The sequence below is a fragment of the Molothrus ater genome, chromosome 5 (genome assembly GCF_012460135.2).
Source record: "Molothrus ater isolate BHLD 08-10-18 breed brown headed cowbird chromosome 5, BPBGC_Mater_1.1, whole genome shotgun sequence".
In the NCBI taxonomy this organism is placed as follows: Eukaryota; Metazoa; Chordata; class Aves; order Passeriformes; family Icteridae; genus Molothrus; species Molothrus ater.
In genome coordinates, this window is record NC_050482.2 from 72,287,681 (window position 1) to 72,314,683 (window position 27,003).

Below are 27,003 nucleotides of genomic sequence, written 5' to 3' on the forward strand. Positions count from 1 at the left end.
TTCTGAGGTGGTGGAATGAAGTCCCAGTGTGATCAGTCTGACAGAAACTGCTTGTTTTGTCTGCACAAGGGTTTGTATCCTCACTGCATGCTGGATTTGAAATTAGCTCCTCCTGACATGCTCTGACAGAATGCAGCTCGAAGGAAGCAGCAGGGAAATGCGTCGTGCAGGAAGGATTCCTGAATGATAATCACCTAACAAGGGAGCTCTAAAAATATTTTAATCTGAAACATTTTAATCTCTAATCCCTGGTAGCTGTGGATATCTGAAAAGAAGCAAAATTTAGCAGCAGAGTGGAAAAATCAGTTTTCTTCTCAAATTCAACAAGACAGTTTCTTTTGGATTAGTATTAACTTTAGATTTACATGAAGTGCTTGGCAACTTTTCACTCAGGTTTCTCAGAACTACACATGTGCTGTACAGAAGGCAGTTTGAATTGTTCAGTGTAAAATGAGCTGTTGCAAAAGAGGGATTCAGAGATATTGTGTGGAAAGCATTGTACACATATTTTTCAAAGCAGTGTGGCTACATGTTTTGGTTTTATAATGGAGCTTCCTTAAGGTCCAAGGTGCTGAAGTCTTGTGAGTATGTAAGAATCTCATTTAAACAAAAATCTTCATGTTGTCATGCCTGAAACTTAGAGATTGGTATAAATATATCTCAAAGGCTTAGAAAGCAGCTAAGAAAATAATCTGTGAGTTACTTTTTATTAAAGTGGGATTAATTTTGAGTCTCAAATGATAGAAGATTTCATCTTGACAATTCTGCTAAGACATAAATACCTCACAGCAGAATTAGACTTTCTAGTGTAGAATCTCCCAGGAAAAGTGTCTCAGTAGTATCCAAAGAGAAAATTCAGGGAGTATCCAAAGAACATCAGAGGCAGACGAGCTGCTGAGACAGGATCTACCATATGAAAACTGGTTTAAAACTTCACTCTTGCTCACGTGTCCTCATCCATTAATGCTGTCAGTGTGGATTCCAATGTGTATGTTTTGTGCTAATGAATGAGTTCAGTTTCTGTTTGCTACATTTTTCCTTGCTGCTTGTAAAGCAAAGATAAGCTATTGCCAGAACTGGTTAAACAAAAAAAACAAAACAAAAAAAAATTAGGAAAAAGTTGTTTGATAAAAGATTTCTGAGTACCTTGGAGGGGAAAACCACGTCTATGGTGGGAGCAGCACAGAGAGAGATTTTCAATTTAGAGTCGTGATGTTGCAAAAGTATTTTAATTTTTGAGGTATTTCATAAGTTTGAGGTATTTCATAAGTAAAGCAGCTTTAATTCAGTGTACAATTAGGAGAAAACATATGTATGTAGCAATGCTGGAGAGCATTTTTGTTGTGTGGGTCCTTGTGAATGTCCTTCTTTGCAAAGGTGGCTCTCTCAGGGAGAGCAGTCATTCAGGTCACTGATTATTTTTATCTTTAGCCATGCTAGGAGCTGTATAGGCTCCAGGTTACAGCTGTAAGTTAATATATTTTGAATTGAGCTTGTTGGTTGCCTCAGTCAATCTTGAGCTCTGCTAATCTAAACTCTTGGCTTTTTTCTGCTTTGCTTGCAGATCAGAGTGACCCCTTTTTGTGCTTAAATCCAATACTCTTGGTCTTCTCTGAAATGATCTTCTTTCCTTTTCTGGGTACTCTCCTCCTAGTGTCAGATATCCACAGGAAATAGAGTCTGCAATTAAAACCTTGAAATTAATTAATTTATCTCTATTTGTTTATTACTTTTCATTTGTATAAATTATATCTCATTTGTATAAATGAGTGGATAGTCTGTACCTTCAACATTTTCTGTAAAGGCACAGACCAAGTTTGGGGTGAGGAAAACTCAGCACATGCACACACAGAGACCTTGTGAACACTGACACACAGATAATGCTGAGGTTAAAAATCTCACATTTGCACAGCTCTCAGCAGTGGGACATCTGAAATCTCAAATGTGGTGTGTCCTGCTCCTGCCTTTCCTGTGCTGATGCTCCTCACCCCAAATGGGGATGGTTCAGTGCAGGCTGGAAGGATTCCCATGATGGCATCTTTGGGACTCACTTTGTGAACCCCTCTGGGCTCAGGCAGAGCAGATACTGCTGTGTAAATATGTGTTATTACTGGTATAAAGGAGATAAAATTATCTTGTGCTTTCCAAGTGCCCCAGTGTCTTGTCTTGATGGTAATTAACTGGTGACATACACATTGAGTCAGTGCTCTAGGATTTGTGCCCAGAATAAGTCACAGAAACACTGCAGCTTTAGCATAGGAGAAAAGGGTGAAGGGGGCTTTTTTTTTTCTTTTTTTTTTTTTTTTTCTTTTTCTTCTGGATAAGATATGAAAACTGCCCAGAGCTGGCCCTGTTCAGAAAAAGCAAATCAGTCTCTTAGAATTCTTTTTTTAAGATGTCAACTTCCCTCTCATACACTTCTGTGTGGACAAAGAATGTCTCAACATCTGCATTGAAGTCATCATTAAAATAAAAGGAGATCTGTAGACATCAGCTCTGAATCATCAAGAAATGGCTCGTGGGTAACCTTTGACACAGCTGAACCTCCTGGAGATGAGCCAGAGCTGGATTCTCTGCCTTCAGTGGAGCCAGTAGGTGCACTGGAGGTCCCTTCCCTCTGCCTGTCTCCCTTTCCATCTCTGACAGTGTCAGCTTCTGGGAGGTAGAAGTGCTCTGGCTGAGTGATGGAAATGCATTTGGATGTGTTCTTAAATAGACATTTGTTTTATGCCTGAAAAGAATAGGTTGGTCTTAATAGTGTGGTGCTGGGGGATTTTAAAGGTATTTTGTGAGGCAGTTGTCAGCATTACAAAAACTATTTTAACCAATTGTTTAGGCTTGAGGAGCAGCATGGAGTAGCTATTGTGTGTGGTTGCATGCATGTTCCCCAGAAATCACAGGGAAGGGGTAGATAAAAATCTGCCTAATTTGACATAATGGAATTTTAGCTTTCCTGTGATCTGACTTCAAATTCCTGCTGAGTTTCTACAGTGTAACAAAAATACTAGTTTGCTGTTGTTAATTTTAATTTCTAAGATGCAAGGTTTTAAAAGGAGCTGAAAGTATTCAGCATCTCATGGGGACAAACTATGAGTCTTACTAATGAATCCAGCAATTAGTGGTTCATTGTGCCTGCCAGCAATTTGGCCCCAGTTCTGGTCCTGATGGTGATTTCATTTCTGCTGGTGTGAAGCAGGAACGGGATCTGAAGCCTTGTGCACCAAGGGGGGCTGAATACTTCTTCAGCACTCTTCTGCATTCAGCAGCAAATACAATAAACACAGGTAGGGTCAATATATATAGATATAGATGATTAGATATAGATAGATATTGAGATGTAGATGATATAGATATAATATAGATAGATATAGATATAGATAGATATATAGATATAGATATAGATATAGATATAGATATAGATATAGATATAGATATAGATAGGAAGAGGAAGAGAGAGAGAATTAAGTATATAGCATCAAGAGTAGTTCCCAAACTTAAAGGGCTGCAAATGTTGCTGTTGCCATGCAGTTTCACAGACAAGTCTGATGTTTGCCCAGCATGGAATAAACCCTTTTCATGGGTGGAAGGTTGTCTTGTCCCCAGTTTTGTGGGAGAGTTGAGACAAAGGGGTGCCCCTTTGCCTTCTGAGCCATGTGCTCTTGTGCAGAACACTAGGATTTATATTTGGTGCCATTTTATGGTAACTTCACAGGGATGTAAGTGGCTGTGCACAGAAGGTTAGGTAAGGAGTGGCTCACTCAAATTCACAGAGAAAGTTTATTGTAAAGTCAGGAGCTGTACCTGAGTCTCTTTGGGATGACCTGAGGGATCAGCAATTGAAAAAAGGCCTGGCTGCAACAATTCCAGCCATTCCCAGGAGATGTTCTCTCAAGTAGTTGACCCCACATATGGGATCATGGATGGGGTACAAGAATTAAACAAATCCTTCTCTGAGTGCAGTATTTACTGAATTCTGTGTTGGCTTTCAGCATTCCCTAGAGTACCTTCAGCTCCCTCCAGTTTCTGCAGCTGCTGGTTAGATTTCATCTTGCTGCTAAAAGGAGGTGAGACATAAAGATATCCAGCAGGATCGAGTGCAAATTCATTTTGATTTTAGTGATCTGGGATGTTTTCAATGGCATGCAAACATTAAAGACAGAGGAGCTTTGTATTGATAGCTTTCCTTTGACAAGCTATTAGCTGGAAAACCAAATTGTCAAGCAGGTCATGGCTACAGTAGCAAAGCAGATTTTGCCATTTTTGTAGCAGTTGTATCTGTACATAAATGCAGTGTACATTATCCTTGCACTGCATATTCCTGGGGCTGTACTTGCTGCCTCTCCTAGTGAGAAATCTGCCTAGGCTGCATAGAGATATCCAAAGTCACAGAAAACACAGGTGTTTTTTGAAAAGGAATTTCTTAGCCCCCTGCCAGTTGTCCAAGCTGTTTGAAATCTCTTTTCTTTCAAGGTCTTTGGACTTGTTTCTTCTAAAGTTTTCAACAGCTGGGGTTTTTTTGTTTTGGTTTTTTTGGGTTTGTTTTGTTTGGTTGGTTTTTTTTTTTGAGGGGTGGGGGAGGACTGGTTTTGTTTTGTCTTTTTTCCACCTGAATCTTAGCAACTGTGAGCATCCCTGCCTCTCCTGCCCGACCACAGCAGGATGAGGGGTCTGTTGCTAATTTGTTTTGATATGGTTCTCTTTGGTGTGTATTCTTTTTGAAATTAATTCCTTTTGCAGGTGTGGGGTTAGAGGTGGTGGTGTGCTCCCAGCGAAGGTGTCATCCACCACAGAGAGGAGGTGGGAGGCTTTGATCACTGTGGCTTCTGTTTTCTTGTTGTTCATTTAAAATGTACCAGTTTGTAATGCTGTTTGGCTTTGCAGGTCCTTGTTTTATTTCCTTCCAAGTCTTCCCCCATCCTTGCAGGTTTGTTGTTTTTATTGCTGCTCATTCTGCCTAATGTTTATGGGGATTATTCCTTGCAAGGTGGTGGCTCCAGGTTCAGTTTAGGCAGCAACAGAATCCAGTCCAATGTCTATTTCCATTTCTAAACAGCCTTGTTATGGGTGGAAGAGGGCATCAATAGGGACACAACTCCACACGTTCAGAATTATGCAGAAAGGATTTAAAAAACCAAAATTAACCAGGGCACTGACCACTACGGTTTCCACCCAGCACAATTTCAGGAACAGATAACCACAGATCAAACTGTCTGACCTCTGTCTGCTTTCCTTGGAACTCGTTTTGAAGCAGCTGGACATTTTAGAAGGTTCAGTGCAGTATCAGAGGAACTCCCAAACGCTGCTCTGAGGAAGAGTGGCTCTGCTCTTCCTTGTGACTCAGCTTTTACTCACTGTGTGAGATTAGGCAAATCATTCAGCCACTTTGTGCCTTATTCTTCCCAGCTGGAAAATAAGGAAAAAGCTGTCAGAGTAATTACGAGCTCTAATTAATTAATATTTCCTACGGTACACTGGAGAAGTGATTTTTTTTTTTTCCCCTCCTGCACTTTACTGGTCCCATATATTTCAGTGGGGACAGTTTGGGAGAAGCAGTCTTCAGAGGAAGAATCCTTTCCCTTCCTTTGCCCCACAATGTTGTGATCCTCTCTAATGATTTTTACTGCATGTGAAGTGATTTTCATGGTGAAAATTGTGAAAAATCAGTTGTCATCTTCCCCTGCAGATTTGCAGTGCCTGCATCAGTCCCTGCTGATCTGTGCCTAAATCACTCCTCTGCTTAGCCTCTGACCTGAGCACTTCATGAATAAATAACCATATACATAATAACATCATTATAATTATTAATGTTATTAATAAATAACATTATTTATAATAACATTATAAATAAACAGGTGGAGCAGTGCTGTGAGAAATTCAGCTGAACAATAGATGCAAAAAAAGCCAACAGCAGGGCCCAGGTTTGGCATGAAGCACAGACAAGGAGAATCCCAAGTGAATAGTCTTTCTGCCCTGGCTCCTGTTTTATCCCTACTCAACATGGACCCTTCTCATGTCAGGACCAGCCTGGCAAGGTTTGCTCAGCTTCACTGGGGCTTTTCTATATATGAGGCTGCTGAGTTAAATTTTCACTCACTTAGAGATGCAGATGGGAAGGAGGTTTTTCTCTATGAGGTGCAAGTAAAGGCTAAAAGCTCTTTGTTCCTGCAGTTTATTTTCGTGCTGTACTAAAAATGCTCTTCCTGGGTCCTCTCAGCAAGGTGGTGAGCAACTCTCACTTCTGCTGTTTCCACTCAAACAGAAGAGCAAATGCCCAATTAGAAGAATAATGGTGATAGGACTAAGTAATTTACTTCTGTGTGGATGAAAACAAATGCTGAAATTTGGGTCTGCATTGGGATAAGCATCCATAACTCATCTGGTTTCCCTAGAGGTTGGTGGGGACTGAAAACTCATGTTCAAGGAAAATGAGCCTGGAAATCTCCTACTGGCTGCTTTCCTCAAACACATTGTGCTATTTGTCTGTGGAGATTACCAGCAGAGTTCACAAGGATGCTTGGGCATTTTGACAGTCCAAAGCCAGCCAGGAGCTGCAAGTGTGCTTTGGAGGATTTGTCTCTGAAGATTTGTGAAACTAAACAAATGCATTTTCAGTAAACACGTAGCAGGCTGTTCATTCTGCTCGGCTGCATGTCCTGCTGTGTTCTCTTGGCCAAGCAGCCACGGGACCCCAGAGGGCAAGGTCCCAGTGCAGTGTTCCCTGGAGACCTTTAAAGAGCTGGTTCTGTGGGCAGAGGTGTGAGCAGATGAGGACATCCTTTGTCCCAGGACATCCCTGGACTCAGACTTTGGAGAGCAGTACTGCAGTTCTCTCCCTAAACACTGCTGCTTTTGGGCTGCCCTGCAGCTGAAACATCCCACTCTTCATGGCAGGGTAGCAGCAGGACTAAAGGGATCCTGGAGTTTTGTGGTTTCTCTCTGTTATTTCAGCCTCTGTGTTCTGTGCCTGACAGGACAGGTGCTGTAGAGTGAGTTCTGTGTGTCGCACACACAAAGGTGTGGACTGGAGGGAAGGAGTCTGCCATCTCATGAACAGCTCGCTCTGCATGCTGCTCTCTGTCCTTCCTGTATCTGTTGGGGAATTCTGCATCCAGCTTTGCTAAACACAAACCAGCCAGCAGCCCTCTGCTTTTCAGTGTGACAGTGTGCAGAGCAGGCAAAACCAGAGCTTGGGCTTTGCAGGGCAGCAATTTATGGTGTCTGACTTCTTTCCTGGCAACTCCACTCCTGTAGAGAAAAAGGAAAGGGGAGGATGTTAGGGATCTCTCTGAGAGGAAGAAGTCCCAGGATATCCTCCCTGAGAGTCCCTGCTGTTGCAGAAGAACACTGGGGGAGATGTCCTCTCTGTCCCAGGTGCTACAGAGCAGATTCCCTTGCTGTGCTCCCGCACCACTTGTCTCCATGAACAAGGGTGGAAGCTGTGCAGCAATCCTCCCAGTGTGTAAATCACCCTTGGGGAGTAATTTATTCATTTAGTGGTTCCCTATATGCAGAGCAGAGAACAGAAAGAGTATTTGTCACGAGTGTAAGGCAGCTCAGCTTCCCCCTTTGTTTTGAGTCCCATGAATAAGAGTATTTGGGCAGTGTCAGTAAAGTATTAACTCGGGTTGGATAACATGCCCTGAGTCCAGAAAGTACTTGCCTCCTGAGAGAAACTCATGCAGGAAAAGATATTCAGCAAAGGAACACCAATAAAAAAAAAAAAAATTAATTAAAAATGCTGCTCTGGATATCGAAAAAAATCCAGGCAGAGATCTTTCTGCACCATCACAGAAGTAAAGGTCTGTGCAGAACCAGAAGGAAGGAACACTGTTTTTCCTCATACCTGCCCTCATCCTTCTCTTCAGTGCCTTTTCCTTTCTAACCAGAGTCTGGTTCTACTATTGCTACTGAAACTTGTGGGCAAGCATACGATGAAGGGACTTCTCTGAACCTGAAGAATAATTCTGCTGTGTTTATTACAGTCTCATAACCAAGATACCTGGCTTTATGTCTCGTATGTGTTTTTCTACATAGTTAGAGAAATTTCCACCTTTGCAGGAAGGGACACATTATTCTTAATCAAAACCTGAGAATGTGGCAGGAGGAGGTACAGCTGCAGATGAGCATTATCTAATTCACCCATCCTGTCATGTGAACATCCCTGCTTAATTTAATACAATTATTTCATCAGCGAGGATAATATCAGCAGCATGATTCATTTATACAACATGGTTCACAACTGCCTTTACCCCTTGGCTCCTTATTATCACTCCTGATAGTTCCACCATGAGTGGCTCCAGGAGTAGGGGAGGTGAAGGAAGCTGCCAGCCAGTGTCTTTGTGTGAGTGTGTGGACAGCTGTATTCCTAAGGGACACTGATTCCAGAGGGTTTTCTTTGCATCTCTGCTGTTGTAGCTCGGTTCCTTATATTGGTTAGACATTTTTGGATAAGCAGGAGTCTGGATAAGCCACTGAGTGGCTGCATTGTTCAGTGGGCAACAATAGCATCATTGTCTTCTGCCCCAGACATGCCAGTGAGTGCTCCATATTTTGCATTTCTATTGAAATTAAGATCTCCAGGAAACAGAACCAGGGTGGGGGAATGAGGCTTTGTTTCTGTTGAGGTGGCAGAGGCAATCTTGTAGAAGCCCCCCCCTCCCTGGCTTCTTATTTCTGACTCATTTGGCTGTAATTTGTACTGTCAAGGTCATTTAAATAGGCAGCAAGACGTGGTGAATGTGTTCCCAGAGGTCATGAAAAGCCTCTTTAGCAGAGCAGGCTGGGCTGTGCTTAAGCCAGGTCATTTAAGCACATTTGTATTGCCAGTCAGATGATACCCAGAGCAGTTGATGGTTTTGTAATAAACCCTGCAACCTGGGCTTGCAGCGTGTGCCACAGTGGGATCCAGCACTCGGGTTTAAAGGACAGTACAGTAATTCAGTGGCCGTGTTTTAATAGTGCACTGCCCTTAAAATGTGTGAACAGGAGTGAGATTATCAAATCCTAATGAATTGTCTGGGTTCCTCACCACCAGCCCCACCCCCCTTTCCATTCTCTAGACTGGTTTATTCATGTGGGATATCAGCCTTTTATTCAGCTCTTGGTGTTGAAATAGTGCCATTTTTAATAAATGGTTTAGAGAGTTTCTCCAAATCAGATTTTATCCCCTTCTTTTCCCATATCTATTCTCCGTGGAGATGAATTAACCTTTTATCCTAGGAGGAAGTAAATAGAGACAGCATGATGGCAAGATTAGCAAAGACATCATTTCAACCAGATATTCCAAGGCTGCTGACTGAGAGTCAGAATTCCTGGGTCTGTCTGAAGCTCTGCTGCTGTCCCTGCCTGGCTGTGGCCAAATCCCTTCCTTTTCCCCCTCTTTCACTTTTTCTGCCATGTTAATGAGCATTTTGTGTTAACCTATAGCATTTTACCTTTCAAAGGACCAAGCATACCTTTAAAAGCAGTGTGATCCACACTCAGCTTGCCAGCAGCATTTCATTTGTGTGGCATGTCAGGCACTTGAACTTGGAGATTTTCTGTGGCTGAAGTTTGAAGTGTGACAGCTCAGAGTTATACTAATCCAGGTTGAGTGAAGCTACAAAATATTTTGAATATTCAATGAATATTCAAATGAATATTTTACTTACTCCCAAATATTCAAGTAAAATATTCAATGGATATTTTACTTACCCCAAATTCTGGTGTACGTGGAGGGTTCTTTCTTTCTTCAAATACTTAGATACAACCTGGGAAAAAACCTAGAGAAAATCAAGGATTTAAAGTTCCCTGAATCCAAGTTTTGGTTAATGAATCTTCAGTCCTGGGAAGCAAATCAGTTCTCCCTAAAGCAGCAACTGTTGTGACCCAGCTGTGATGCAGGGGATGGGAATCTCTTTGCCAGTGCTTTGCTTTCTGTGGGTACACTTTATTAGCCCCTCTTCCTGTGTTTTTGCTTATGCTTTATTTTCTACATTTATTTTGTGCCTGTGTGTATTTTGTTTTGTAAGACAAATGTGCTACTTTAAAAGAGGCATTTCATAACTTTTAATCAAGATCATACTTTATTTTCATCACATTTGTGTTTATATCATTACAAGCCTTTTGGGTCTTAACGTCTTCTAGTCTCAGCATTAATGTTTTGGCTGATATATAAATAAATGTTTGACTTTAACTCTTTAAAAAATCCTGGCTTGGGAAAAAAACCCACCTTTTCAATGTCATCTTAGAATAGCTGCATTTCAAAAAAAGGCAGGGACCAATCAATGCTTTCTCTAATAAAAACTGAGTGCAGGGAGTAATCCTAGATTCTGTGATCCACTGCATAAAATCAAGTCTCCTGGCTGTTGAAAGATACCATCTACCTGAAGGGAAGATGCTACATCTGGACTTCATCTTTTATGTCTCTTACTTGCCCAAGCAGTCTGGCATAATTGGGAAAATTCTGCTAATCTGTAATGTGTCAGAATGTTAGCTGGGAGATTTTATAGTTAAAAAATAAAGGTGGACTAGCATCTAATTCTTATTGGGGTTACACAGGCTCAGATCAGTAATGAAGACAGCACAGTTCTTGGTTTAAGCTGGAAGAGCAGAGGATTCTGAATTGATGGCTGCAGAAAGGGACAAGAGTAACTTGTTTCACTGGCTGGAGTGAAGATCCTAACAATCATCTGCACACTTAGCACAATTGTATGTTATTACTTGTCCTCCAGATATTTTTTAGAGTCCTTTGGAATAAATCAGTGTAGTTCCACTATTGTAAAGGAAATGACTGAAGTTATTACCAAATCCTGATGCAACGCAGGATTTTTAATGCATTTGACTTCCAGCGAGGATTTGAGAATGCTCTTGGAAATAACAGAAGTAAAAATGTTATGAAGACCAAACAGTGAAGTAGTATCATTTTGTAAATATATATAATAGCTGAAAATTGTTTACTTATCCTCCTTTATGAGAAGCAAGCTTCTGTGACCTCCGATTAATTTACCATTAGCCTGAGCACACAATGAAAGTGAATGAAGGGGCAATTTGGAATGACATTTATCAGCTCTGGAGCTGTCGGCTTCTATTATTTCCACAAGGCCTTATATTTCTTGGCTTCAGAGAAGGCTGTGCTGACTTGAATGAAGAGGAGCATTCTTACTCCCAGGAATAGTTGCAACACAAACAGCCTCATTGCTTGATGCCTACAGTGGGGAAAAACCGCTCGCATTAAACGAGATCAGAACCACCCTGGAGCAGTGGACTTGGACAGGACCTTGCCTTCACACCAGGCTGAAAAAAAGGGAACAGAAGAGCTGAGAAAAGGGAGAGGGAGCAAGAGGAGGGAAGGAAATAAGCTTTACAGGGATAGGATGGCTGAGGGACAGAGGATGAGGCTGAAGAAGCCTTTCACAATGGGGATTTGGGTTGGAACCCACGCTGCCTTTCCCATGGTGAGAGCCATCCCCACCAGGACTTGCTGCTCCTGAGCTGCTGCTGCTCTGCCAGATTTCTCTGGGCAGAGAGCACCTTGCAGCTTTCTGCACCATAGCTGAGACAGATCAGCCCCTTCTGGTGAGACTTTCAGCAGAGGTCAAGAATCCAACGTGCATGGAAACCAAACCCTCTTGGGCTGAGCGGGAGCAGGTCTGTGGGCAGGTTTGCTTTGCTGCTCAGGCTGAGTTCCAGATAAATACATGGCTTGGCTGTTCAGGGATCCTTCTCTGGCACAGGGTCACTGTCTTTGGTGGGTTTGTTGGCTCATTTGTACTCAAAACTTCAATGCAACTAACTCAGTACCGATTTCACAACACTACAGTTGGAATGTTGTGAGACTTCTTTATTTTTTAATTGAAATCAGGGGAGCAGCAAAGCAAATCCCCTTCCATTTGGCTGGTATTTTATTTTATTCTAATTTTATCTTTATCTATTGTATTCTACTACAATGGATTTGTATTTCTGTAAAGTAACAAATCCCTTCTAAAAATGTCGAATACCAGTTTTACTGGTGACATTTTGAACCCTGCAGCCTAAATCTCCTGGCAGATCAACAGAACTCTGCCATCTAGGTAACTAATTCACTTCTGGGAGTGTAGTATGTAGGCTCCTGAGGCAATTCTATGCAGTGATTTTTTTCCCATTTATTTTATGCACAAGTTGCCTCTAGGATGGCTTCAGCATCACTTTAAGGATGACAGCTTTGTCCACTATGCCTCTGATAATGTTTATCTGCTATGACTGTCACAAAACTGTAGAAATATAGCCAAATGTAGAAATATAATCGAATATAACAAAGGTGCTTTGCTCAGAGGCAATGGAAAAGTTGCATGACAGAGATTTGTAGATTTGTCTTTATGTTTGGAGACATCTCCATCATAGTTCCATGAGCAATAGCAGCTGTAAAATTCCTTCTTTCCTGTGTGGAAAAGAATCACTGTTACATGATAGTTACAGAGACTTTGGTGATAACAGTAAAACACTCAAACACCAAAAAAAAAAAGCTCACAAAAACCAAAAGCTGAGTCTAATCTCACTCAGCTTTGCACTGTTGTAAGTAAGTCAGGAATAATTCTATAAAACTAGATGTAGTTACAATTTAGGGAGGCCAGAATCAGTTTCCCAGTGCCTAGAGCTGGAGCCCAGCTGTCTGTGAAGCACTCCTTGTAGCTAAAGGATGACTTCTCTAAGTCACAGTGTCAGACAAGAGCCAAGCTATTATGTGATGATTTGATCTAATATCACATCCATTAGTTCTGCTTATTTAAAGTCAGTTAAAATCACTTCTAAAATGTTCCCCTTGTTGAAAATCCTTTTCTCCCTTCTCTGTTGTTTTTTTTTTTCTTTTTCTTATTGTATTTTACTTTGGTCGAACAAAAATACATTACTTGGCATTCTAATGTTTTTTATAGCACTGTCTGTCACTCTTGTCTGTAATCAAGCCAGGTTTAGGAATAATTCCATTACCCTGCAAAAAATGTCACCCAATTTTTCTATTTTCACATAATAATAATCATTGCTGAAATCCAGAAGTCCAGCTTTGCACCAGATAAAAACATCTGGGGGTGTGTGCAGAATTACCCAGGTTATTGTGTCAGGTTTTGTTAAGGTGGAAGACAAGTGTTTGATTTCCTATCGTGTTTTTGTGCTTGGGATTCTAAGTTCAGGGGAAAATACCAGTTAAAACAAAAGAAAAACCAAAGAAAAGGCACACCAAAAAAAAAAAAAAACCCAAAAAAAAACAAACCCCAAAAAACCCCATAAAAAACGAACTGAACCCCTATTCACTTGTTTGCCCAGTTTGGTTAGTGGTGGTTGAGTGTTAAGTGAAGATGGTCTTCAGGTTTTTTTTATTAGTGAATATTAGATCCAAAATAAAATATAGCTATAAAATTGCTCTTTATTTTCATGATAGAAGCGAATGTCTTGTGGATGGGAATAATTTCTTCAGAGACAAAGTGGATGATGTTCTCTGATCATGTCACACTAATTTTCCAGTTTATCAGTCACTGCAGTTCCAAGCTGGAGTGACAAGCTGGTATCACATTTGATCTTCATGTGTGTGATAGCAGCTCTCAGGTTTGGGTCCATGGGAGCTGCAGCCCCTGCCTTGGCTGGGCAGAGCTGTGCCAGCAGCACTTGGGTGATAACATTTCTTTCTCCTCTGCTTCCACAGGATGAAGTGGCCCAGCCTCTGAACCTTTCAGCCAAACCCAAGACATCTGATGGCAAATCTCCCACGTCCCCCACCTCTCCTCACATGCCAGCTCTGAGAATAAACAGTGGGGCCAGCTCACTAAAGTCCTCCGTGCCAGCAACATTAGCCAGTCCTTCGGCCAGAGCCAACACAATAGGTGAGCTCAGCCCTGTGTGTGTCCCACCCAGCCCTCTGTGTGTCCCCCTCAGAACCAGGGGTAGCTCCTGTTGGGAAGGGGTTCTTATCAGCCCTGCCCACAGCTGCCCAGGGTGCCCATCATGCTCCAGCTGGTTGGTGTGGGTGCAGAAGCTCAGAGACTTTCCTTTCAGGAGGGATATCTTAGCTTCTACAGAGTCAGAAAACAAAGGCCTGCGTCATTTCAGATGCTGCTTTAACTTCTGATGAATGCTGGTTTTTAATGGTACACATACAGTGACCTGCTGATGGTGGGCACTGGAGACCCTTGATATTGTATCCTGTCATCTAAAAGTGATGGATGAGTTTTCAGAAACAAACTTTTAACCTAAATTTAAAAATCTACATCTTTCCAAAATTATGAGTTCAATCCTTAGTCCATCCAAATGCTGATTGCAATATTATTTTACCTTGGTGTAATAAGCAAAGCAATCACCAGGTTCATTCAAGGAAACCCCAGATTTATTGCCCTGTGTTGCAAAAAGTCTTGACTGGCTGTTTTTAACATCGTTCCAGAAAATAGTGATAGTTCCTCCTCCTGCCAAAATGATATCTTTGCCTAAGGACCATCTAAATAGTAACAGTCTTACAGGTAATTTCATAACTCTCATGTGTTCCAGGGACTGTCCTCTGTGTGTGTAAGGAAAATGTGCACCCACCCCATTCCTGATCCTTCTAAAATGTTGTATTCCATGAAGGGATTGAGTATAACCTGGATCAAGGCTCCATTGTGTAAATCAAGCTCTGTTTTGGGAATTGAGTGAGGCAGATGTACTTTTTCTGCTGTCTCCTAGAGCATCTCCTGCCTTGCCACTTTCAGGGGTAGCGCAGAAAACCCCAAAAGAAGCCCTAGGTCAAACCTATCAGAAGCTGTGTCTGTGATACAGCCGTGCTGTGCAGTGATATTTATTTGGTATGACACATTAGAGTCATACAAATATTTTTTAAATATCACATTACTAATTGTTAATGTCTCTGTTGTTATTAACCCTACACTCTTTAACTGTGATGCACAGTAATGTATTTTATATTCAATTTGCTTGACCCTGCTGCTCTCCATGCACTGTGCATTGAATTTCATTTTTTTTCGCATTAGATTTTTGTCCTTACGTAGAGGGAACGTTGTATTTCCATGGGAAGTTAAGCATCTGACTCACATTTCAGCAGCAAGACATCTCTTGTTCTCCCCTCTCCAATCCTCTTTCCCTGCACACCTGCTATTTTCCACGGGTTTGAGACCCCTGCAATTTACTTCTTCTAACAAGGTGCAGATTTTGAAATGCTGTACCTTTAATGAGTGATAATGTAATTGGATAAAAGCTGTGAGGATGAACAGAGCTTTAAAGGTCACTCTTGTAAGAAGAATTAATGTGTTATACCATTAAGCAACCATGGAAAACTGTGGAGCAAAAGATAACATATTTAAGTTATTGTTAATGACATAGAGTTCACTGCTGTATATCTCTCTGCTACAAATATAGAAAGTGACTTTTTGAGGTTGCAGAGCAGTATCACTGTGCATGCTGTATGTGTAAGATAAGCTGTCTTTAGCTGGTGCAGGAGCTGGATGGACACTCCTAGCAAAGGTTTAAGCAAAGGTTTATCCTTTACTGGAGGACTGCAAGAAGGAAAAGCTCCTGGACTGCCTGCACAGTCCCCTGCTCACTGCTGGGTCAGATCCAGCAAGCAGGGCTCATGGCCATGGTGAAACTCTGGTGAGCTTGGGTGAAATCCCACGTCACCCTCCAGCAGGAGCACACCAGAGAAACTTTGGTGATGTTTTTAGCAAAGCTACAGTGGTCCCTAACATGGCAGGGAAGCTGGATCCCTTTCTCATCCTGAGGGATAAATCCTCCACAAAGAGCCCCTGGGAAGCACTCAGCCCCTTGTCAGGCACCTCCACCTCTGGATTGATGGAGCTGTCAGTGTGGTTGTGTTCACAGGAGTCCGAGGGAAGAGACCAGGATCTGACTCCATGTTTCACAAGGCTGATTTATTATTTTATGACATATATTACATTAAAACTATACTAAAAGAATAGAAGAAAGGATTTCATCAGAAGGCCAGCTAAGAATAGAAAAAGAAGGAATGAATAACAAAGGTTTGTGGCTCGGGCTCTCTGTCCGAGCCAGCTGGGCTGTGATTGGCCATTAATTAGAAACAACCACATGAGCCCAATCCCAGATGCACCTGCTGCATTCCACAGCAGCAGATAACCATTGGTTACATTTTGCTCCTGAGGCCTCTCAGCCTCTCAGGAGGAAAAATCCTAAGGAAAGGATTTAGGATTTTCCCTTTCCATAAAAGATGTCTGTGACATGTCAGCACGAGGCACAGGCTGTCTGTCCCGAGTGTGCACAGCCCTCCTTGCTGCATGCAGCTGGGCTGTGTCCCTTTGTACCACCCCTAGCTGCAAATTAAACTTTCTCTGTGCTCAGGCCCCTTGGCTCCCATGGCAAGGAGAAATGCTGTGTATTGCTCATCTTTCTGTGGGGACAGGAGCCCAGAGCCTCAGGGATTATCAGCAGGGCTGCACTCAGGCATTGCAGCTCCTCAGCCCTTGCCTGAGCCATCCCCACAGCACAGAAATGGTGCTACAGACTGAGCAGTCACAAATGTCATGGCTCCATGGATGACTTTAAATCCAAGCTTTTCTTTTTGGGAGCAGGCATATGTCCGTGTACTAAAAACAGAAACAACTTCTCCCTGCTCTTTGCCATTATCTGCAACATCTCTGTGCTAGTTTGGCAATCCTTGGAACTAAGTTCATTTTATGTAATGCAGTTCCCCTCTCTGTCAATAATTCACCACCTACCCTAAACAACAATAATTTACATTCAACTCGCTTCTATATTAATCATTTCCCTGCACACCAGCATCTTGGCAGCTACTGAAAAACATAAGGAGTGCTTGCTTTTATTCACTGTCATGTGCCAAACTGTCTCAAAGATAGCAGTATTCAGGAAAAGCCAAATAGTCTGGAGAAGGGCATGAATTCCAGCTCCTAGGCAAATTTGGCTCTGTTACAGACTGAAAGTATTATACCTAGACAACAGCAAAAGCAGCACTAATACTGCTGTTTGTTTGTTTATTTGCTTCCTTTTTTAATTTATTCTGACTACATGCAAGGTTGATCAGATGCAAAGGTTAACAGATGCAAACTGGGGAAGAAATCAGGCAAGTTGGTAAAATGGAGGTTAAGAAAAGGAAAAAAAAGAAAAATCAGCTGTGCTGGTGCAGGCTATATTCTTCCTTATGCTGGGAAAACTGGAATTATTGGAATTCCATTGGCTGGGAATTACTGAACTGGGTCATTTGATGAAAGCAAGGTGGATCAAGTTGTTTCATACAAAACTCTCAGGGTTCCAGGGGTTTTAGCCAAAAGCTAGCTGTTAGTGCAATTAGCAACAGTCCAACTGCACAGGAACTTTTCTTTCGAGCTATTTTTCTCCAAGGAAGATGGGAATATCAGTCCCACTCTCTCCACAGTCAAGAAAAACCAACAATAAAACCCCAGACCAAGCTAAAATCCTGACAGCAGCGCAGCACTGAACTAATCTGACATCAGCTTCTTCCCCAGAAATGTTTCAAGCAGCAAGACAATGTCCTGCGTTTTTGGCAATCAGCAGATCAGATAGAAGAGTCTAGCAATACAACAGGGATGTGTAATCTGACATGATTAGACAAGGCTCTTTAGGAACAGAACATTCATAATTGAGACAAAGAAAGAGTATTAATAACACTTTCCTAACACGGCAGTTAGCCATTTTATATTTCCTTTCTTTAATCTTAGTGTTTTTCAACAAATCATGGGATTTAATAGCGTGTTTTGGCAGATTAGAGGATTTATGGCCCAGATGTTTTTTGTTCTAAAAATGGATTAGGGTGTAAAGTTTGCTGGAATCCATGGAACATGTTGAGGCAAGCCGGTCATTTTGTGTGTGATTAGTGCCTGCCTTCTGTCTCACAGTCCCTCCATCTGTCACAATTCACCAATGGATCTGGTTAGATTTAGCCTCATGTCACAAACAGAAGTCCCTTTTCTGGGCAATTTCATATTACAGATTCATTTTATGCTGTTTTTATGCCCTAGTTAAAAGACAGAAAGAAGTGTGTGTGTGTGTGTGTGCACACGTGTGGGGATGTGCAGGGGGAGAGGGAGGTTGATAGATATTAGCCTCTGCTTTAATATCTGAGAAATAGACTGGGGCTTGGAGTCTCCCATCAGTATTCTACCCTACAAATCACATGCAGATCATAATAAGTATAATCTACGGTACGCTAAAGGAAAAAAATGACAAAGTGTCACATTTAAAATTAAATAGTATTAGCTGGGCCGGTGATGCTTGTAACATTTTAAAAGGAAATAATTCAGTGACTACTAAGGCTAAGCCCTAGGCTGTGAATTTGCAGCAAAACAGTGGACATTTGACCTACTATTAGCAGCATGAATAGGAGTGGGAATGTAGGTCCGTGTAGCTGTGGTTTCTTGTACATTTATGAATGACAGGTGGTGGTGGGGAGTGTTCAGTGGATGAGGTTTTTCTTCCCAGCCATTATGCATTTCATATGTATAGCAAACCACCGCCACCTGTGGTTTATTTTAATGTATTCACAAGTTGGAGAAGGGGAAGAATGAAACGGTCTGTTTTGAAGAGTTTGGGATTGCTGGCACGATCAAAGCTTCCCCTGACTCGTACCCAGCTCCATCCTGCTGCATGCAGAGCACAGGGCCAGCCTCTGCAGTGTCAGGGAAATATTGAGACTAATGGGATCAAATAGCAGCAGTGAGGATTTTGGCACTGAGGTTTCCCAGGCTCTGTGTCCAGGTGGCTCTATCATAACAACAGCAGAATTGCAGAGCGCACACAGGTTGGTGGGCATTGCCTTTTAACTCCTTCTCATTAATAATGATAAACTGCGTCCCACTGCTGGGAGCTGAAGTGTTTTCCTGTGACTTTCTGGTTTTTAAGGCACCCTTTCTTCTGTCCTGTCCCAGGTTATTTAAATGACCACGATGCTGTCACCAAGGCCATCCAGGAGGCGCGGCAGATGAAGGAGCAGCTACGGAGGGAGCAGCAGGTGCTGGATGGGAAGGTGGCCGTGGTCAACAGCCTGGGTCTCAATAACTGCAGGACAGAAAAAGTGAGTTTCCCAGACTCCTTCTGCAAAGGGTCAGAGTGTTCTGTTGCCTCTCCCCACAGATACACAGCTTCTTCCTCCCTTCTCGTCCTCCTTATTCTATTTTTCCTTCCCCGTTTTTGAAAGAGAATAGTTCAAAAACAGTGAAAAGCCAAAAGATGACATGACAGAGAGACCTGAGACCCCTGGGGGAGAGTGGGGAGGAGGCAGAGATGCTTAAAGCCCTCACGAGAACTTTGGAGACCACTAATTTTCTGTTCCAGCCTGTCAACATGTATTAAGGGAAGGTGATCTTGGAAATCTCTGGGTCTAAGTGGAAATCTTGCTTTATGGAAATGCTTACATGTGTTTGTGAGATGAGCTGGATTTGAAAATATTCAAGCTTCTTTAGGAACATAAGCTTTGCTGATACTCAGGCTCAGCTTCTGGGTATTTAGCCTCGTGAGGTCGTCATAGATGATATTTTGTGACCATTGCAATGTAGCACTGTCACATCACGTTAGATGACTGAACAGAATTGAAAAGCAGAGAATTGACAGCACAAACTGCACCAAATATTTGCAGTGAAACTTAGAGGCGGCAGAACGTACAGGCCTTACCACTGTCTGCTCTTGGACTGGCCTGTGAAGCTGTGCTGTAACAAAATACCAACAAAGTGGGTATTCTCTAGTGAAATTCGTGTGTGCTCTCACTGCCGTGCCTGTCAGTGAGGTTGGGGTTTGCTTCTTTCCTCAGTGAGTGCCTGATGTCTCTGTGTACACCTTATGGAGGATAAATAGACCTGCCGGTGCTTGCTGCCACATTTCCTGTGAGCTGTCCTTACAATGCTGCCACCCAGGATACACAGCTCAGCTCTGTTCTCATCTCAGTGTGCTTAGCAAGGCTTCCCCTTGCTCCTCTCCTTCCCTGCTATATTTTCTGGGGTGATACAGTACAAGGTTCCCGTTGTCACATTTGGTGTCAGCTACATTTAACTGAGAGCACTTCCACTGTAAGGTCTTGTGCAGTTCACTGAGACAGGCAGGCAGATAGATTGAATAAAAATGATCAGCTATTTAGCAGAAACTTGAAACCCAGTCATCCTGGGAAGCTTGCGAGTCAAACAATATTGTCCAGAACGAGCAGATTGCTGATTTGGATGGCTTTCCATTGTGCCTGGTTTTAGATGGAGTTTGATCAATAAGCTGTGAGAAGCCAGCAGCCTGTGTAATGAATGTTAAGTGTCCGTGTGAGTCTCTCACCGCTGCACTGTTATTTCCATCGGCCTGTCCCGGGTGCCAGTGATGTAGGAATGACTCCAGTTCCATCCCTTTCTGGAGAGGAAGGGGAAGGAGAAAAGAGGTCAGTGTAGTGGGTATGTGGCAGTACCTCCACTCTGTCTCAGGAGAGCCAGGGTGCTGCTGTGGGGAGAGAGAAAGAGAGGGCTGGAGCATGTTTATGGTGTTCCACAGAGAAGAGCACCAGAAGGGAAAAGGGAAAAGCAGAGTGTCAGATATAAGAAGTGATCACAAGCACAAAGGAATTTATATTCAAATATTTAAGCATTCTTGAAAGGATGCTCGGAGCAGAAATTCCTTTTCTATGCTCCCCATGTAGAAATGACTTTAACACTCAGGCAGATGCTAATGCAAAGTGACTCCAGCTATTCCTCGCAAGCATAGCTAAATTGCCCTTATTTGTTAAGCGCATTGAATTCAGCTGTGGATACAGCAGTTGGTTGCATTCAGAACATTCAGAAAGCATCTGTACCCTTTTTTTTCTTTTTCCTTTTTTTTAATCCTCCAAAGCAGAGACAACTGTACCTATCTTCCCCCCTCTCCTCCCTTGTGCTGGCTGGGAATTGTCAAGTGACAACCGACCAAATCCTTTTGGACAGGAAGCCTTCATCCTGAGTTCTATATACTTGCAAAGCAGGCCTTGTTGGTTGGATCAGGAAGCCCATTAAAAGCACTTTGATGGTATGGAAATTCATCTTCATGAAGCACCCAGGCCCCTAAGCAGCATGCTGTTTAGCTGTGGTTACAGATCAGTCATTCACATCGGAGGGCAGTAATTGTGCTGACGGCTTGTTCGGCAGTGGAAGCACATAAAATAATCCCAGGCCCTCCACCATGGCATTGCCAGTTAATCTTCTTTAATACAGATCAGCTGTTGTTCTAACACATGACTTTATGCTGGCTCTAGTGACTCTGCACAGCCTTTTGATTAAGTAACAGGAGTGGAACCATCTGCATTCACTTTATTCTGTTACTTTCCTATTCTTGGGATTCTCCTTATTCCTTCTGTTTTCACTTCACACCCTCAACCTCAGCTGAAGTTTATTTTCCTCTCTAATTCATACCTCCTGCTAGGCTCGTGGAGGGCAGACAGGAGTTCTTTTACAAGGTAGCAGGAAGAAAAAATGGTTTGCTCAATAGAGAATTTTTCTAAAGCAGCTGTAGGCTTTGGGGGTTTTGATACAATTAATGCCAGAACTTTATTGGGGCTCACTGATTTGAACTCGACGGTCTCAGAAATGTTTTCCAACCTAATTGGTTCTGTGATTTATTTTAATGTGTGATGTTCATATCCAGACAAACAATCCAGCCTCTCTAAAGTTTGTGTATTTTTGCTCTTGGACATTAAGGTTTTTTTACTAAGAGCAAGATTTGAGAGGACAGCGAGTATTGCCATTTTTAATTAATCTTTATTCTGGTTCTCTCTGTTTTCAGAGGCAGAGAATGAGATAGTTTGGAATTTGGTTGGCAAGAAATAGTGCTACAGTTTTTTTACAGAGTTTCCCTTTTCAGCAGCTCAAGGTCCCACCACAGGACTTAGTAGCAGCCCCTGAACTTTGGAGACATCCTGTCTGTCACTTTTGCTTCCTGACCAGAGAATTGGAGATGGGGGGTGGAATTAAGATGTAATTATTTTATTTTATCCTAATGTATATCTGTAGATCCCTGGGCATATTAGTACTTAGAAATGCACATTATATTTATAGGTAACAAACACTTGTTGGGGCTATCCCAGATTTTTCTCCCTTCTTTGCTGCAGTGGGAAGTGTACTTTTGGAGGCCTGTTATTCCCTGATGAGCTTTTTATTGCAAGAATTGCTTCTGCAGCCTTCCAGTGAGGGGGCTCTGTGCCATTCCCAGCATTTATGGGAGACTCTTGGTGGGGACTTGTCTGTCAGGGGTAGCTGGGCTGGCTTGGGGCTGGAAATCATCTTTGGGAGTCTCTGTTGAAGCTCTTTGGGCTCTTCAGATGTGTCCTGTTTTCTTGCTGATGTTCCCAGAGGGGTTGATCCCTGTGGACAGCCAGACATGCCAGCTAAGGCAGGAGTCAGACAGGAATTTTGTGGAAGTAGAGACAAGCTGTGTAAAGGGAGTCATACATAAGAAAAGATTTTTAAAAACGGCTAAGATGATTTGGGTGAGTCACTTTTTGGGCATCCAACTTGGACCATCTTGACGGCTTTGATTTTCAGAGGATTACAGTAAAAACTTTGAGCATCACTGTGAACACGGATTTCACTAAAGCCTATTTTAATTGCAAATGCAGTAAAACATATTTTTACATTACTTTTCTTGGAAACACTTCCTTGTATAAATGAGAAGAGTGTGTTTTTGTGGTTTCTTGGAAACCCGAGAGCATAGCTTTATATGTAATTGTCATCTACAGTTAATTATAGCTTGATACATCCCATACATAAACAGTGTTACCTGGGGTAAACAGCACAACAGGGAGCCCTGGCCTCTCTGCTCAGCCCCAGAGCAGCCAGGGAGGTGTACACAAGCACAAAGAGCCAGCAGGGTGTGCATGCACCCAGCCTGCTGGGCACTCTGCAGGGGCAGCACCCAAACATGCACATGGCCAGGCACAGATCCCCGCTGCTCCTGCTCAGGGCTGTACAGAGGAGGAGCAGGGCACACAGGCAGCACCTCCTCCTCCTTGTCACTGCTTTCTGAGTGCTGGCCAGCTGTGTGAGGACACCCCAGGAGCCTTTCTGATGTGCAGGGATGGAGCTGCATTCCCAGCTGAGTGCATCCCAGTACATCCCCCCTTCCCTTGCTGGGGCTGAACCTGCACTGCAAGTTCTCCCTGTTACTGCTTGCAGTGTGTCCTTTTAAAAGGCTCTGACATGTACTTGTCTGCTGGCTTGTGACTAAAGAGCTATTTGTAACAATATTTACTGCCGCGTTGTGAGCCAGCCCATTACTCATCCTCATGGAGCACGGGGTTCAGGATGCCTTTGCTCCCGTTCCCAATCCCCCCTCCTCCCTCCATCCTCCCCACTCCCACCCCCAGCTCTCCCTCTTCCCCTTAAGAAAGTGCCAAACGTGGGATGACAGTGACCAATGTTGACTTAATGTGGATGTTTAATAATGAAAAAAGTGTGTCGGTTCCAGCGCTGCTTACAAATGGCAGGAAGTGTCTCGGGTGGCAGCCCTGCAATAATTTTACATCCATCATCCCCTCTGATGCCTCGCTGGCTGCCTGATGGATGGGGAGAGCACAGTTAACTCTTAGGACACCACTCTGATCTGCTGAGCTGAAATGGATTTCGGCCCTGCTCTCCCCTTGGGAAGAAGAGCAATATTAAGGATCTCAATCCCGCAGCTCCTGCTGCCTTTGAGAAATAAAACACTGGAGCTCACTTTACTGAACACACATGGAGGAGCTGGTTTAACTCATTGCATTTAAATTTTTCTTGCAGTAGAGAATTTTGCTTCAATAACTTCTTTTTTTGCTTCCCCTAATGGTTAGATTTGAACCAGAAAGTCAAGAGAAGGTTGCAGGACAGAAGGGCAGGCAGGAGAAGAAAAGAGAAGGGTTGGCACAACAGAGGAACCCTGGCCTTGCTGCAGACACTGAGAGGCCGTGGGTCAGGCTAGGCTGAGGAAGTTGTGATGATTGAAACTGGGACCTGGTGCAAGCAGGAGAAACCCACTGAAAATTACCCCAGAGGCACAGTACTGACATCATAAGCCAGATCACTTTGCAGGAGTTGAAACCTGCCCAGGTTCATAATCTCTGTCGTATTTTACTGGAAAATTTTACTTCAGCATTCTCAGAGGCTGTGTCAGGCACAGATACTACACACACTTCTCCCTGGAAGCCCAGCAGACCTGATGGATACACCCTGCAGCCCACTCTGTGAAACCTCAGCGGAGCTGGTCAGTGCAATGGTGCTCTTGTTCTCTCCTGCAGGGTGAGCAGAGATCCCTTGGCACAGTGTGGGACCGGGCTGTGTCCTGCAGCAGTGACCTGCACATCCCCCTTAGTACCCTTCTCCCTACTCTCTGTCTGAGTTTGTTTCCCTTTGCCAGCAGAAATTCCTGTGTGGGGATTGCAGTCCTCTTTGTGGGTGCTGTCAGCACAAAGTTCTGAAAGCGTGTCCCGAGTCAAGCAGGTCTCATGTCATCACCCACCCATCACCAGGTGTCAGACTTCAGTCAGCAGCCCCAACAGGGTGGTGCATGGTCGAGGAGCCCTGTTCAACAGGGCTGCTGCACCCACTGCCATTTCTCCTGAAACTTGGCACAAATTTAATTAAAAAACACAGGTCAGGCTTGCATGCTGCAAAGATCAAAATTGGTTTTGCCCAACACAGAGTAATAAACACTTTGATTTACTTCACCTGAAAGTTTATCCACTTATTATCTGTCCCCCCCCCCCTTTTTTTTTTTTCTTTTTGCCATTTGCTTTGTGGAGCTTGTGTATATTTATATTTACAGCCTCTCCATCTAATGGCCACATGCCTTGTTTTCACAGATGGCCAGTGGAAGAACTCCCCTCCCCCTTTTCCTTTAGCAGAGCCTGCCTTTGGTTTTGCTGCTTTTGTCACAGTGCCACTACTCTCAGTTGCAAGTGCCTACGCATGAGAGGGAGAGAGATTCTGCAGGGAGGACTTCTTTTATTCCCCCAAAGATTTTAGCTCTTAATTTTAAAACACTGCTTTTTCCCCCACCTGATTGACCATCATTTATTAAATGTCCAGTTCCATCTTTTAAAGACAAGCTATGGATATTTCTGGGTGTCCTCAGTGCCTTGTGGTGGCAGGGATGCATAGGCAGGGTTGGCTATAAAGAACAAAGCCTGCAGAGGGAGGGATGGGTTCAGCCCACGGATGTGTGTGTGTGAAAGTACAGCTGAGGTTCAGGAGAGCAGCAGTCAAGGGGAGAACCTTAGGTCCAGGCAGGTGCTGAACTCCAAATGGGAATTCAGACTTGGTTCACTCCGAGGGGCAGAGATTGGGAGCATTCACAGCCCAGGGTGGGTCAGGGAGCACTGCAGCTGTTTATGCTCTTGTGGAAGTTTTATGAAACCCAATAAAGATGCATAAACTTCCTCCTGAAAGTAAAACCATACAAGTGATGTGGAGTCCTTGTTACGACTTCGGAGCTTTTGGAGTCGTTGGGTTTAAGTTCTAAGCTGTGCCCCACAGCCATGAGATCTTATTACTTCCTGAGATTTTTTATTATTTTTATGTGATCACATGGCTCAAGTCACTGGGGCTTTCAGCTCATTTGGGGACTCAGCATCAGTGCAGTATACCTCTCTCCAGTGTAATAGAGGCTGGGCCTGGTTCTTCTCTGATTTGTGTCCATTTGGGCTCCTGAGGGCTCAGCCTGACCTGTTCAGCAGGGCTGGAAGAAGTGTAAGCACAGGTACAGCAGCCTTCATCATTTCAGTACCTGCAGAATTTGAATTCCTTCTAGGGAAAAATGGGGAAAAAGTATTCTGTAGTGGCTATATTGCTGCTATGCACTTGAGTCACCCATTGTTAGTTAAACAATTGCCAGGAAAGCAGGGTCTGTGTTCTTGCTTTCTCTTTGCATGCATGCAGACCCTCCTTCCCAGGAAATCCTGTGTGGGTTGTGATTTTCCTCTTGTTTCATTTTAGTGTGCCACCCCTGTCCCCCAGCTGGTGCTTCCTTTCCAGGCTGATCAGCTGTACCAGCTTTCTGACTCGCTGGGAAGACCCTGATTAAAATTTCCATGGCACATTTCATCCAGAGACCTCAGAACTCCTCACAGTGGTGGGAAAGCATCACTGTCTCCATCCCGTGGAGTTCAGGAAATTAAGGTGCAGTGGCTGAACAGTTCACAGAGAGTTGCAGGCCATGTCAGCCCAAGGATCAGTCTGGATGAGAAACTGGGTCATGGAACTCTTAACCTATTTGCAGTCGGCAGATTACAGCTGGATCTGCTTGAGGTCAGTGCCTCTGCTCTAACAACTTTCCTGAGAAGGAAACAGCATCTCAGCATTCTGCTTTGATTTCCTTTTCCTTTTTATTCCTTCTTCAAAATCATGGGCAGGGCCAGTCCTGTGTGCATTTTCATGTGAAAGTCCTGACTTGCTGTCTCTGAGAGAGCATCACGAGGGAAAAGCAGGACCTCAGTGTCCTCCAGAATTGCTGCTTCCCATCCGTTTGTTTCCAAGCCAAATAATACACTTTATGAATGAAGTCATTCTTTCTCAAACAAAGAATTAATAAAAGAAAAAAAAACACAAAAAACCCACCTTAGGGGCCTGACCCTTGCCAGGTTATTGAGGATTTTCCTCTTTTTATTTCAGTGGGCTCTGTCATGCCTTCAGTGCTTTTAAAGACACTGACTTGAGAACCCTTAGAAACTGAGGCCCTATGTCCACAATGCACAACAAAGAGAAATGAATGTGTAAGTTGCAGCAGATTCTCTCTGTGAATTGGTGTCTGTTCCTGAGAGGGCAGTAATTAAATGTCTTCATGGTCATTCTGATCTTTTCCCTATACCTCCCCATAAGGAACTCTCTGCTGAGTCTGTGTGACCCTTCATGTAGATTGCAAACCAGGGACAGTGATTTCTGGGCACTATTGAGGCAATTTGGGTTTTAATAACTGCTGTAAACCAAAAGGTATGGTTCCAACTGATGCAGCCCCAGCTTAGACTGCATGTCATAATTTTGAAAGGAGTACCATAAAATCAGGAAGAGCCACATATAAAGACTGTTCTTTTATTTTCTT

General features: G+C 43.2%; 1 protein-coding gene across 1 annotated transcript in view; it reads left to right on the top strand.

Annotated features, from left to right (window-relative positions):
- SOX5 (SRY-box transcription factor 5) overlaps positions 1-27,003 on the top strand; it is a 279,255-nt gene that overhangs the window by 231,169 nt on the left and 21,083 nt on the right. Inside the window, 2 exon segments of the mRNA XM_036400499.2 lie at positions 13,655-13,832; positions 18,870-19,015. Coding sequence (XP_036256392.1) covers positions 13,655-13,832; positions 18,870-19,015 — 324 coding nt within the window.